The 15893-nt window shown below is 35.6% G+C and overlaps 1 protein-coding gene and 1 long non-coding RNA gene across 4 annotated transcripts in view; one reads left to right on the forward strand and one right to left on the reverse strand.

Moving 5' to 3' along the window:
• Positions 1 to 13607, reverse strand: part of LOC135085968 (galectin-4-like) — a 38768-nt gene extending 25161 nt beyond the window's left edge. For 2 of the 3 annotated variants that reach the window (XR_010260242.1, XM_063980751.1), the window contains exons 1-2: positions 13392 to 13607; positions 203 to 291 (exon numbers count right to left, since the gene is read on the reverse strand). Coding sequence is in view for 2 of the 3 variants with exons in the window: in XM_063980751.1 (XP_063836821.1) it covers positions 203 to 291; positions 13392 to 13415 (113 nt within the window). In the remaining variant the exon portion in view is untranslated. The remainder of the gene's footprint in view (positions 1 to 202; positions 292 to 13391) is intronic. The other variant, XM_063980752.1, reaches the window with a different exon arrangement.
• Positions 13608 to 13720: 113 nt separating this feature from the next.
• LOC135085969 (uncharacterized) lies at positions 13721 to 14974 on the forward strand. Its single transcript, XR_010260243.1, has 2 exons — positions 13721 to 14262; positions 14501 to 14974. It is a non-coding gene; the product is annotated as an uncharacterized LOC135085969 (long non-coding RNA).
• The last annotated feature ends 919 nt before the right edge of the window (positions 14975 to 15893 follow it).

Below are 15893 nucleotides of genomic sequence, written 5' to 3' on the forward strand. Positions count from 1 at the left end.
AAATTTCGTCATTTTTACGTTTGCCACGTCTATTTTCTTTCACCGGCGACTCGCTAGTGGCGTGCAAAGGGGAGAGAGTTCAATTACTCCAGCTACTGAGACGTTCAACAGCTCACGGCTACGGGATAAATAACTGTACACAAAAATATGAAGGGCGGGGTCAAATTGACCCCTCCACATCCTCGCCGGGTTAATAGCTTACCTCTGGGCGCCTGGCGGTACGTTACCCTGGACGCGGATCATGCGGCCGGGGTACATGCCCCCCGGAAGCGGGTACAGGCATGGTATTACCTGGAAATAAAGATTAAATAAATTAACCTTGGACTCGACTCATAAAACTTTGCAAGTAGACTTTTAAGAGCCATTTCACAAAAATATTCCGCGCGAATTTAGGTAAAAGCTGTCAACGCAACGTCAAAAGAGTAAAAAGAACGCTGAAATGGACAAAAAAATCTTGAGCCGTGACCGTATTAAGACTTGATTTAAGTTATTAATTTTAAGGTAGAATGAGGTATTCAAACTTGATTAATTAATTTAAATTTTTAATAGAGTTTATTAAGTCTTTTATATTTCGATTCATAATGAAACACGAATGGGTATAATATTATGTAAAATATATATTAAGTACAAAATAAAGACAGTCACATAGTGAAAAATAAATCTGCCCCCTTACAGCTCCATCATCGGACCCTGGATACGAATAATGAAACACGAATAGGTATAATATGTAAAATATATTAAGTACAAAATAAAGACAGTCACATAGTGAAAAAAAAATTCTGCCCCCTTACAGCTCCATCATCGGACCCTGGATACGAAATATTCGTCAAGGCGAATCACACAAGCCCAAACTCCATAGGGTTCTATTGTTTTGTTACGGAGGTGGCCATTATTTGTCCTGAAGCAGTGGTAGGGTTAATACTGGGACGTGTAAAAGTGCTTTTTTAAAACCTACTTACAGAAATAAATGAGTTTTACTGAGTTTTTACTGAGTTTTATTGCATCTCCTCCAGATCCATTATCAGACAGAGCTAAGAAATAAATAAATAAATATTATTATAAGTAAACAAATAACAAAAATAATTCATCTTACTATCTTACTTTTTACTAGTCTTACTAATATTATAAATACGAAAGTTTGTGTGGATGTCTGGATGTTTGTTACACTTTCACGCAAAAACTACTGAACAGATTTTGATGAAACTTTACAGTACAGTACAGCAGTACTAGGCAGTCTGTGTTCAACTATCACTCGGGTCGGACGTTCCTATCACAAGACCTTTGGTTCACTCAGTTCCGATACGACTCTAGTGCTGTGTGTAATTATTTTCGTGAATACACTGAGTTTATTAATTTCTACGAGTGGATTTCATTTTGCCTGAGACCTACGCCATGAACCCTGAACCAGAAGACCCTGTCGCCAGCGACAGCGACGCTTATCCATCCCTGGCGTCGACCAGAATAACAATGTATAGGCTATAATTTATGACGATCTGTGACAAACTAAATTTCAAGCGGGTGAAGCCGCGGGCAATACTACATATTTCATACTAGCTTTTTGCCCGCGACTTCTACTGCGATGAAGTGGAAAATGGTTCTAATAGAAACGTCGGGAGGGTAAATATTTTATTTACCGTTAAAATAGATATTGTTGCAATAAATCCCGTGAAGTGATAATTCTATGGTTCTAATAGAATTAAAATATCCTTAGAAAATTAATTTTGTTAAATGATTATATTTTTTGATATAAAATCTACACATCATTATGTTTAAATATTTGAATACTTACAAAATTATGAGATCTTTCTAAAACAAAATTAAAACACTACACCTGCCGCAGATTTCTTTGTAAACAATGTTTTTTTGTTTTTCCTTCAGGTGCTAAAATCACCAGGCTATTGTGTGCGCATACTCTGGAGCATTCCACATACAACTGGTCGTCGGAGAAGCATAGATTTCCATTAAGTCTACTCCCGCTACCATATGGAACTCCGCTAAAACTCGTGAGGGCGCCAACACTTGCTTTTGTATCGAAAATTAGTATGAGCAGCTGCGCACGCGGTTGCCCGTTGCAGGCTCTATGCAACCACGCTATTTTAAACCGTGGTCCCTAAGCATGAGATGGGAAACTGCACTCTCTTGAATTCTCTTGAATTTGATGGTGTTAGGGGAATCCTAGGAATGAATATAGACTTTCCAATGGAATCTCCTCATCAATATTGCGAAATTGCGAGTTGCAATGCAATGTTACGTTTTCACTTGTTATTTTATTGAAATCTGACCTTGATGTTTGAAAACACGTGTCAAAATAAAAAAAAAAATTTAAATCAAAAGTACTAAGGAATATTTCATTGATATCAACTTAGAAACAAGCACAGATCACAGAAACTAAAGGGAAATGTGACAAGGGACAAATTGGAACATATTGCTTGTGAAAGCAATGATGACAGTAGCGACGTTATTATGTAAACAGTTTATATTGCTTGCATAGTACTAAAGATTATTCGGACGTTGAATACTGATACCGCAATGGATAATGAGCACATAATTTGATTCTTTGTGTGTGTGAATTTCTAATACGACACTGAGTTTCGAACTCAGTGCATTACTTAGCATCTCTCTATATTTCTATGGAACCAAATTATCTCCAAAATAACATTCCACACCTTTTTAACCTAGTCAGGTAATAATTTTAATAAAATACGAAGCACGTCATCTATCAATAGGATATATGTATATTTTAGAAGTTAATAAATTATGCATAAAATATAAACACTTTAGAAGTTTAGTTAAATCGTAGAATTTCTGAAAAACAAGTACTAAAATCGTACTGAAAAAAAAAGTATTAATATGTTATCTAATTTATTTATTAAACGTCGAATTTTATCAAAGATTTTGGACTAAAGTTTTTGAAAATATGTTATAGCCTACATAGAAAAAAATTAGGATTCTAAATCGTGAAAGAAATTTTTTTCGGAGCCTGTTGCCTCCAAACAAACAAACAAACAATTAAATCTTTCCTCTTTTATTAGTATAGATTTAACAAAAAAACAAAACGTTTCTTTTTCTTCTTCACGAAACAAAACTCAAAGCGGATAAATAAATCCCACCAAAAACATTCTGTAAAAAACTAGCCAAGTCTCGATGGAGCTGCCTGTTTATCTCTAAAAAGTAATGAAATCTAGACAAAGTCGTGCCAAGTCTATGGTTCCTTACTGCGATTTCTTTATTATTATATTTAATGTTGTGTGACTTGGCCGTTGAAGGGTACCAAACCAGATGCTCCATGACACCATTGCACCAATCTGTCGCCAAAACCGCTACCCATTGACGATGGAAAATAAATTGCACTTGGAAAACGTTGATTCAATAACCAGTCAACTGTAGGCTTAATAAAGCTGCGTATTTCAATAATACTTATGTATGATTATCTTAATAAAGATTGTTTAACGGCCAAGTCACACAACATTAAATATAATAATAAAGAAATCGCAGTAAGGAACCATAGACTTGGCACGACTTTGTCTAGATTTCATTACTTTTTAGAGATAAACAGGCAGCTCCATCGAGACTTGGCTAGTTTTTTACAGAATGTTTTTGGTGGGATTTCACTTCTTTTTGTAGAAGGTGGCATAATTATTTAACGTTGGCGTCTTTTCTTTTAATATCATCGACATTTTCTTTACGATATTAAACACAAATAAACTCAACGACCTTTAAAATGGACAACGAATCAGAAATTGTTTTAATAACAAGTGCCACGCCATCTAGCGGTGAGCGGTACAGGCGAACACCACGGTGCCGGTGTGGCGCTAGTAGTATTGTTATGAATGTGGTGTTACTCCAGATCTTCGATTTTCCTAGTTTTTATAGTTTTCCCTTTATGTAGTCATTAAACCCTAACTCTGTACCAAATTTCAGCTCTCTGAGTTAATGGGAAGTACTAGTTCTATTTTGATGATCATCAGTGAGTGAGTGTCGTAAATGCGAAACTTTGCTTTCGCTTAACTTCGGAACTAAATGACCTACAGACTTGAAATTTTGGATTTCAAGTATGTGATTATAGCTCACTAGATGACAAAAATTTCTGCGTTCTGGTCTTATCCAGAGGTTCTCAAATAGAGGCCTGAAAATGCGGCGAAATGGTTCCAGTAAAGGATGGTACGGCAGTGTTTGCTTCGCGCTCGACTTGGCGGGGGCACTGCCGTGCCCCCAGATAAACAAATCTTTGGACAATTTCACAGCGCCATCTAGTCCAAAAGTAGGCAACCAATATGCTTGTGTTAAGGGTGCTATCATAATGGATATACTTTTTTATAATTTATTTATTAAATTAAATACATGGTACCTACATATTCACGGGCATCAGTCTCACACAAACAACTTGGTTTTTGAATTGTACCTAATGTGCTTAAAAACTTGTGTCATTGTAATGTTTGTGATGAGAAAATAAATACTATTTATTATTATTATATATTATACATAGTTACACCCAGATCCGTCAAAGAAATTAAAATTCATCATTTCAATTTCTGCTCGGCCGGCCGACTCGAAACAGCCTCTCGGCATAGTATCAAATGTATTTGGTCGCCGTACAAATCACCGCTTTACGACACGAACGCACGTAAACGTCACGGCGGGAAAAATGACACAGGTACTGCCTTGACGGGCGCTCGCGCCATACTAATCGATGTCGGCTTGCGCATTGTAATTTATACTGATATTCACATCAATATTTTGACAAAGTGGTTACTAATATTTAAACAATAACTGTAGAAATTAATTCTACAATGAATATTCTTTATTTTGGGATACTTTTATTGCAGTTATTGCTTTGTTTTTAAACCAAAAACCACGATCAAAATGTGACGTTGATCTTCAAATTTGCCAAATTATTTTTAGATTTTACTCAATAATGGTAATGAAATTCAAGAATCTATTTCATTAATGGACTACAAGAATATATGTCCGATGATTACTATATATTTTTAAGCTTATTATATAGGCATAAATAATAGATACAGGACTTTGAAAATGAGTCTGCGGCAATTTTTTCGTAAAATGGTTGTGGGAGATGGGGCACTGTGAATTAAGAAAAAGAGTTTTAGGAAATCCGTTTCATTAATGGTCAACAACAAGGATTGACTTATCTTTCGCAGTTATTAAATAATCTCTGGGTGTTGCTTAAGATAGTAATTCATGCTTCCAAAATCTTAGAAATTCGCACGAAAATGTAAAATGGCTCTTAAAAAGCACTTTTACACGTCACAGTAACCCCTAAACTTAGCAAAGCTTGTCTTATGGGTCTAGAGAAAGAATATAAACATACTTATAATACCACAAAATATCTGCTATGCTATGCTCGAAGTTTCCCATATTGCTAAACTCAAATGGCAGTGGGCAGGGCACATAGCTCTTAGAGCTGATGACCGTCAGGGCAGAAAAATACTCAAATAGCGACTACGGTTCGGCAGACGTAGTATGAACGCTGAGCAGGCATCCTACTAGGTGGACCGACGATGGAAGAAGCGGACAGCGCAGGACCGGTCCTAACATTTGGAGATAATAATATGTGATACAGTGCATTTTATTTTTAACTGGTTTCATTTAATATTATTGACATTGCAGTAACCATATATGGATGGAACCATGACATCTACGTTATTATAACGAATTGAGAATCCTAATAATATTATACGTCGCTCGAAGGCCATTTTACTAGTATGGAAGTGATAATTCAAGTCAATTGTGTTTTCTGCGCATATAACATACAATACTTGACAATAAAAGTATATGTCACGTCCACACATTTATGATTCACCATCATGAGGGCATTTACGAATGTATTCACAAACGCTGCTTGCTTATGTTCAGCAAATCGAACTCACAGCGTTGAATAGAGCTCTGTGATTGGTTCGTGTGTCACCCTGTGCGTCCACGCGCACTGTGAGACCTCATAGTAACCTTTGTGAACACGGGCATTTAATATCTATTGTAGGAGCACGAGCACGACCCTCTCTAATTTACCAGAGGCAAATGGAGGATTTGGTCTACACTCCCCACGCTGGCCAGACTGCTGGCTCACAGCATAATAAACTTGACGGGTTTGTCCTAATGAGGATCAATCAATAAAGCTATAGATTATGAAATCATCATCATTTCAGCCACAGGACGTCCACTGCTGAACATAGGCCTCCCCCAATGATTTCCACATCGCCCGGTTGGTAGCGGCCTGCATCCAGCGCCTTCCTGTTACCTTTATGAGGTCGTCGGTCCACCTAATGGGGGCCTGCCCACAATAAGTACGTCTTCCGGCCCGTGGTCGCCGCTCGAGAAAAATAATTTGACATAAGTTTTTATTTTGAACCCCTTACGAAGGACACGGGACTATACCCACCTCTCGTCCCCACCGCTGCAACTCCTGTGTAGCCAGGATCTACAGCTTGACCGCCATAACCCAACCAGTGAAGGCCAAGTTTGTCCCGGGGGAAAGTTAAACTGTCATTGGACCCGCAACGAAATTCATCAGAAGAGCATAGGAGTTCGAAGTTAGTAACTTATGAAGTATCTATTTAGAGCCACAACAATGTATGTATCGATTTTCAAAAGACCTTGGACGTAACGTCACTTCACGTTGTAGCGAACGCTAACACGCAGTGTCGGTTAGCGACACGTATGCAAGAGGATGTGATTATTGCTCATCATCATCAACATTCAGCCTATGATAGTCCATTAATTCTTGGCTAGATATTAGTGATGCAACGAATACGAATATTCGTATTCGCCGAATAGTAGACATTTACCGAATATTCGTATTCGGTGAAATAATAATTACGAATACGAATACCTACTTTTTTATAATTTTGTCACGCACGTGTGTGTCTCCGAACACTATAGCCACAACTACCTACATGACGGGAAAACCCCGGTCAATGTGTAACAAAGTAGTAAGTTAGTTCTCTTCCGAAATTTGACAGTCAATAGCAGGTCGATTGTACAAGTATTATTTAGTTTTTTGATTAGTTACAAAGTAAAGTGATACAATAAGAAAAACAATGTCATTTGTAAATTTTAATTACTAAAACATTAACCATAATAAAAACTAATAAAAAGAGTTATTATTATGAGCATTTATTGACTATGTAGAGATATTCGTATTCGCCGAATAGTAGATTTAATATTCGTATTCGTAAAGGTAGTATTCGTTGCCTCACTACTAGATATCTTATCGTCAATTTTAGACGACATTAGATGACAAATGTATGGGCTTATCGTATCGTCGATAAATTATTGTGGCCTAATTCACGTATTTTGACAGTCAAGACACAAGTCAAGATCTCGCGGACGTTCAGAAGGCGTCCCATTGAAAAACAGTTCTAAATCCGTATTCACAAGGGTCATTTTGATAGAACGATTACTCGATATGAACGCAACTCAGTGTTTTGTTGTCGTTGAAGTTTTGTTACGAGAATAAGGCTACTGGACCAGCAACCTACTTGGACTGGACGTTAGTCTCCCTCACAGAACACTGCATCATGCTATGCGTCCGTGCTATCTCCCGCTTTTTATCGCGAACAGAGGCGGTGGAGGATATGTTTTATTTATGTACCCATCTATCTTTTTAAACATCACATTATTGGGTCATCTGGGTCATCATCATCATCATCATCCCAGCCAAAGGACGTCCACTGCTAAACATAGTAGACTAAGAACTAGTGAACGCCAGACCTACGTCATTTTATAAAAGCTGAAAGCTTTGTCAGCATAATTATGCTCCCAATATAGGATATAATGTTGGTGAATTATGAAGTTTGGGTCATGGTGGCTTTGGGAGCTACCCTAAAAAAACTGTCTGGCAAGGAGTTGGAACTGTCAAAACTGTCTGGCTGTTGGGGAAAATACTTCTAATTATACGTTATTCCGGGTGTTATCCCTTTTTTTCGTCGGAAAATGCTTTGCGCATATCCACTGGCCGATGGCGACGCACAGTGTGTTATGGGACTGTATAATCGGACATTCTCATTGATTTGATGAAACGTATAGAGCTTAGTTATACAAACATGATAGTAAAACTCCCATTTGAAAATTCCATGTAGTTTTCGCGGTATAAAAATTCAAAGTTACCTATTTTTTTACTTGAAAATTATGCAAAAATATTCTCACTCGTTAACTAATAACATTTAATTCAGAATTGTTATAATACTTCATAGAGCTCTTAAAACTACAAGTAATAAGCGTATTAAGTGCTTCGTAAACGCATTCAGTTAATTAGGAAAAATGATTTTAGTGATTTTTGTTTTTATTTTTTTTCTCAATTATACCTTAATATATATATGCAAACATTTTTAATTGCAAGATATAGTCTGATATTTAATCTATACCTTGATTTTTTAGAATCCAGCAGAGATGTAAACAAACACTTTCATACACAATTACACCATAATCACTTACGTGTTCATAATATCATACACATTATTTAACAAGCCCATGAAACCAACTTTATTTTCACGTTTATACAAGTTTGAAATCAATCTTTGAAACAAATTATTTTAGCAAAATACGTGGACGATGAAAATTTGTGAGACTTGGCAAATTGACTTGACGTTTAAAATCATGTGTTATCTCCATATTGTCTATGACTTGTCTCTGACACATCAGTGCTGTAACCTGTGAGTCATAGACTATAATCTGTAAATTTAATCGATATTATTTTAAGTATTCAGTTATTCCGATTACTGATTAATTTTAAATAAAAAATATACGATACTTTGTTTAGTTTTCCAGCGATAACTTCGACAATATTGGAGATAACGTAAAATTATTTTTCTACTTTTAGTGTATACTTTTTCGGAGTCAGTTCCAAATGCTGCGTGATTGGTGGATTTTGACATATCTGTCAATGTCATGTCAAAAATAACTAATCATGCAGCATTTGGACCTCGCGTCTACGTATTGCCATCTGGCGGATTTTTCAATCGCGAAAACCCTCATTGATAGCATCTTAAATTACCTCTAGCGGAATAGAGCAACAAAGAACTGAGCGAGCGAGATGTCACTAGTAGCAACACTGTCAAACAGAACTTTTTGCAACTATTTGAAGTTTAATAACTTTACGGATATCATTGATTGTTTTACTGTCCAGTGTGTTTTTTGATTACATCTGTGCATACAGTTTGTTTCCTGTTCTCGAAAATTTCATAATCAGTTCACATTCAATGTTGCGACTTTGTTGCATATTTTTAGTATTTTGACGATCACCCGGCGATGATACGCAAGTACTACAATAATTTCACTTCGCGATTAACGAGAGGTTTTGTCGCATCACTAGTTCACAGACTAAAAATATTTTTATGTCATTTGGCCATGTTTGATGACATTTCTGCTGATTTCTAAAAAATTAGACTATAATTGTATTAATAAAATCAACTTTAAAATCCGTGATATATTTGAGAAAAAACATAAAACGTCTTAATAAAATTTTTAAACGTCTAGGGTCGACAATTTTGGAAGGAATAATTCATTTCTAAAAAGTTTCAAATCCCGCCTGTTATGTGCATAGTGTTGAAGGTTCTAAAATGTCACATTTACATTGTTTTTAACCGACTTAAAAAAAAGGAGGAGGTTCTCAAGTCGAGTTTTTTTTCTTTTTTAACACTCTTATATTAACTTAAGTTGTATGTAAGTAACTAACTAAAAAAGTATGTAAACAAATCTAGGAAGTCGAATTTATCCTACCTTTAATAATTTTCTCATCGATTTGAAACCTATGTAAATCGAATGTCAATACAATAATTTGGTACAATCGAGCTGATGATATTTAAACATCCAAAAGAAATATTGCTATTTAAAGTGATGGGAAATTTACAATTCTATATAGCGCATATTTTCAATTTGATTTTCCTCAAATATATCACGGAATTTAAAGCTGATTTTTTTTATACAATTAGATTAAATATCAGACTATATCTTGCAATTAAAAATGTTTGCATATATTAAGGTATAATTGAGAAAAAAAATAAGAACAAAAATCACTAAAATCATTTTTCCTAATTAACTGAATGCGTTTACGAAGCACTTAATACGCTTATTACGTGTAGTTTTAAGAGCTCTATGAATTATTATAACAATTCTGAATTAAATGTTATTAGTTAACAAGTGAGAATATTTTTGCATAAATTTAAAGTAAAAAAATAGGTAACTTTGAATTTGTATACCGCGAAAACTACTTGGAATTTTCAAACGGGAGTTTTACTATCATGTTTGTATAACTGAGCTCTATACGGTTCATCAAATAAATGAGAATGTCCGATTATACAGTCTCATAACATACTGTGCGACGGTCAGTGGGTTATGTGGAACACTCCCTTCCAGGGGCCTACCCGCTAAAACCTGATGTCTTCCGTGCCCAAATTGCCCAATGAAACAGAGCCGCGAGTAATTGTCCTAAAATTCGTCCGCGGCTAACGGTGTTCGCCCAAGGCCAACCCAGCCGGTCATGGTCAAGTAGACTGCAGTTGCTTCGTGCTTATTTGCAAAAATAAAACATTATTTTGCTCCAAGGTTTTTCAGTGTTTTACAATAATTGAAAGTTTCTAATAAACGATAATGAATTTGAAATAAAATCATTATTTTTAGGTTCGTTCTGTGAGGCACCTATCTAGAAATAACATTATTTTTAAAGTGTACACTGTCATCATCATCATCATTTCAGCCATAGGACGTCCACTGCTGAACATAGGCCTCCTCCAATGCTTTCCATGTTGATCGATTGGTAGCGGCCTGCGTCCAGCGCTTCCCCGCTACCTTTACGATGTCGTCGGTCCACCTTGTAGGTGGACGTCTCACGCTCTGTTTTCCGGTACGCGGCCTCCATTCCAGAACCTTGCTGCCCTATCGGCCGTCAGTTCTGCGTACTGCCCTGCCCATTGCCACTTCAGCTTGCTAATCCGTCGGGTTATGTCAGCGACTTTAGTTCGTGTAGTAAGTGTACACTGTAGATATTATATTATCACATAATGGATGCATCAATTAATGGGCCAAACTCATTTCCTTGTTACAGAAAGATAAACTAGTTTGTCACTAAATGACTCTACATTCTGTCATCATAATAAACTTACCACCAAGTGAGTGAGCAACTACAAATAAAAGTGAAAGGTCACTGATTGACTGACTCACTCATTACGAAATCTCAGAAACTACAAGTCCTAGGAGTCTCAAACTTTGCATGGGGGTTCCTTTTAGAACGTAAGTGCTCAATAAGACGGGATTTTGCTAAATTCATCCCCTAAGGGGGTAAAACGAGATCCACGGAACAAATCTATTCATATGCCCGTATTCACAAACATTACTATGAGGTCTCACAGTGCGCGTGGACGCACAGGCTGTTGCCGCCCCACAGGGTGACACACGAATCAATCACAGAGCTCTATTAAACGCTGTGCGTTCGATTTCCTGCTTCAATTAAGCAAGCATTGTTTGTGATACGGGCGATAGTCTTCTTACTGATGGCAGGATATATCAAAAGAAAGAATAGTCTTTTAAAAAAAACCGTAGTAATAAATGTGACATAATAAAACTTTTATCTTTAAATCACAGATTTCAGGATTACCTTAATCTACCTTGTACTGTATAGAGTAGATAAAATAAAAAATAAATAGATAATATCTCTTCAAGCAAAACAGCCTGTCTTATATGGTTGCAATAAGAACTACAACAAAGATACATAATCTGACATTCTGGCCACCGTGCATTACAACAGACATGTGTAAACAGATAAAAAAACAATAATTTGTTTATCAAAAAAACAATAATGGAGGTAAACTTAGTGCTTTCCAGCAAGATGGAAAAATAAAGTGGCTGTTAGAGGTAATTATAATAACCATAGGAATAACCATGGCTAGGTCTCAGTGAGCTTTGGTTATGGATAGACTGAAGACTGAATAACTGTCCAAAACAGAATAATAAGTTTATGCAAATCATATTATCTAATATCCAAACGAAAAATGTAGTCATTGCATTAAATAAAAAAAATTACTGCTTTCTTTACTTGCACTGCAGTATTGTACATAATAATTAAATGTTGTCCTGACTCCTGACTACATTTCTATTCATAAATAAAATTACTTATTGCATTCATCGTTTGAACTGCATAGTGAATGATAAGAAGGTAGTTAGAGTTAATGACAGTTTAATATAAACTATTTAATTTTATCAGTAGTCTGACTAAGATATTTACAACTTGGCTAAGAAAAAATTTTTTCAAGAAAGAATGCAACTTCTTGAATTCTAAAATTAGTTTGAAGATAAAAATAATTGCCACAGATATGCCCACAGCATACAAAAGGTTAACGGAAAAGATAAATAACTTGTGACTACGAGATTGGAAGACAATTACGCATTTTTTTATGCATACCTAGGCAGGTTGACCACAATCGCACCTGGTGTTAAGTGGGATGCAGTCTAGGGTGGTACATAAAATATCTGCCCTGTAAGTGCCTATTCACTCTCGCCTTGAAAACGCCTGGATTATAGTCTTCGGGAAAGCAGCAGGCAGCGAATTCCAGCCACTAGCTGATTGCAGTATAAATAGACTTATTGTTCATACTCTTTAGTTTATTTCCCAAATTCAGAAAAAAATTGGATGCCCTAAATTCAGTTATAGAACTAACTCTTGACAGGGACTCAACAACTTAAAAAAGGGGAATTTTCTTCAGTAATTGATTATTTTAAATGAAGTTTAATTAAGTATAAAAGTAAGTTTTTAGTAGAGAAAAAAAGAGTTAAAACAAAAATCACCATATTCTTATACAAGGAAAACAATGTGAAGAATTCAAATTCAATTGTAAATGAACTTAAATAAATATGCAAATTCAAAATTATCATCACACTACGAATGGTACCTCCCAATGGCACATAGTAACAATTTGTACAATCAATTTTAGGTCCAAAAATTGTCTCAATTAGCAAGAAACTTAACAGATAATGTCATGGTCATAGTAATAGACATTCTTGACATGTATTACTCATAGTCATCTTCTACATTGAAATGATGAAATTACAGGATAACAATTTTAATTCTTGCAATGCATTTTCGTGCTACACAATCTATGTAAGAGGAAAACTCGACCGCAGAATACGTGGTTTACCGTCTTTGGTAACGGGAAAGACCCATTAAGCCCCAAGCAATGTTTTCTCTAAGCACGTAAATCGACTTTTTGTCTACACACTCGGAACAAATCAATGTTGGATTGCGACACATTTACAATGTAAATATTGTAAGCAGTCACTCCTTATTGTTCTTCACGTCCTTGAGGACGCCGAAAAGTCTTTACACGCCAAGTAATAGCGTCTACAAGGCAAATATCACTATACAAATACAAGAAACTACTTACTGGATTGTAGATCGGTGCTGCCATGGTTTACAAAGTGTCCACTAACTGGATAGCTGCTAAATAGGTGTCAAAACGTCCGCACAACGTTCCTGAAGAATTACACTTAACAATTACTGCATCAGATACGCCTAATGCAAAAACAATATAAATTCCGATTGCCCGAAAAGATCATTCGTCATACGTCATATGACAGCGGCCAACAGAAAGACGTCATAGTTTTTTTTTTAATTCGTTCAGAAATATAATTCTGACATGACGTGGTTGTGTTTTTGATCAATGAGTATGATTAAAGACCCAAAATCCAAATGGAATTTGAGTTAAACAAACGTCGTCTATCGGAATTCTTGTTTAAATGAAAGCCCCATAAGTAAAAGTAATCAGTGACATTTATTTTTAACTTCTCAATTATAATCTAATTAAACCTACGCACAACACGTCCGCCATTGCGAGTACGAGGGGACCGGGAATGAGGGTGTCATTTTGACAGCTCCACAGATAAAGTATTTTATCGAATAAGACCGAATGAATGATTATATTCAACACCCCGGCTCAAGATCAAGTCTCAATTTTCTTGGCCAAATTGACTTGAACTTGCAGACAATAAATTTAATCTTTAAATAGCAACACTTGGCATGAGCTGTCACAATGACACTTGACATTTGACATTGACACTAAAATTTTAGGTTATACTATACTTATCTTACGTCTCGATACAAAACAAGTCTGAAATATTCAAAAAATCAATATTAATCAACACAACTCTGATGCTATAATGTGGTTAAAACATAATACAACTAAAATATTAATCGCAAACTAATACAATCCAAGAGATTTACAGAAATAGTTATGTTTAACCTGGCACAAAGACTTTGTAAGTATATCTGCTTTATTTTCATTAGTACACACATATTTCAATGTAATTAAGCCTTTTTTAACAATATCCTTAATAAAATGAACTTTGATATCGATATGTTTCGACCTTTTGCTATTTTCGTAACTTTCTATCATCTTAATTGTACTCTGATTATCTATATATAATGAGCAAATCAAATCTTTATCACAATGCAAATCTTTTAACACTTCTCTAATATATACTGTTTCACTTACAGATAACGATGCTGCGTAGTATTCAGATTCCGCTGTGGACAGTGAGACCGATGATTGCTTCTTGGAACTCCAACTGACCAAGTTGCCTTTGTGGAAGATTGCAACTCCACTCACACTTTTGCGGTCCATTTGCTCGGATCCCCAATCTGAATCTGAAAAAGCTATTAAATTATTATTTTCTTCTCTTTTATATATTAATCCCATATGTTTTGTTTGTTGCAGGTATCTGAGGATTCTCTTCGCAGCTGTCCATAAAGTTGGTGTTGGGCAGTGCAAGTATCTACTTAAAAACCCAGTGGCATAAGCGATGTCTGGCCTGCTGATAGTAGCCAAGTACATGAGTGAGCCTATGAGCTCTCTGTAAGGGATGTTTTCCATGATTTCTTCGTTTTCATTTATTTTTAGTCCGACTTCCATTGGTGTATTGCAACCCTTGCAATCTTGCATATGAAATTTTAATAAAATCTTTTCAATTATTTGTGTTTGTTTTATTTCTATTTTATCCAGTGTTTGTGTTATTTCCATTCCTAGAAATTTGCTTATATTTCCCATATCTTTAGCTTGAAATTCTTCTTTTAATTTATTTATTATTTTCTGTCCATCTCCAATTACTAGTATGTCATCCACAAATATAAGTATGTATACATTTCTTCCTGAGTACAGACAAAAGTCACTTTGAGATTGCTTTAGTCCATTTTCTGTCAAAAACTGATTTAACTTTTCATTCCAGCATCTGGGAGCTTCTTTTAATCCGTAAAGAGCTTTTCTGAGTTTTAGTACTTTTCCTTGTTTTTTATTTACACCTTCGGGATAATCTATATATATATCTGTATTTAATTCTCCATTTAAAAACGCTGTTGGGATATCTAGTTGTTTGATACTTAGATTTTCTTGAACTGCTTTGTTTATAAATAATCTTATTGTTGTCATTCTTGCTACTGGTGCGTAAACATTCTGAGTGGTTTCTTCTTGAAAGCCTTTAGCCACTAATCTGGCTTTCTTAGTGTTGTCAGATTTTGTACGGAATACCCATTTTGTATCGATTATCTTGTGACCTTTGGGTAATTCACACTCTTCCCATGTGCTCAGCTTTTTATGTGCTTCTAGTTCCTTCTCTATAGCTTCTGACCATCCTTCTTTCTGTATTGCTTCTTTGTAGCTTATAGGATCTTCTGAGATTAATGCATACGCTATATTTGTCATGTCATAGTCATCATATTTCTTAGGAATCTTTACTTGTCTCTTTTCACGATGTAGTTCCTGGCTTTCTTCTGTGCCTTGTACTGGTTCTTCTGTCATATCCATGTTTGTCATATCCGTGTCTGTCATATCCGGTGTAATATTCTTAGAGTTTTCTTCTTCTTCACTTTCTTTTATGTGAATAGTATTATGATT

Source organism: Ostrinia nubilalis, chromosome 30 (assembly GCF_963855985.1).
Source record: "Ostrinia nubilalis chromosome 30, ilOstNubi1.1, whole genome shotgun sequence".
Classification (NCBI taxonomy): domain Eukaryota; kingdom Metazoa; phylum Arthropoda; class Insecta; order Lepidoptera; family Crambidae; genus Ostrinia; species Ostrinia nubilalis.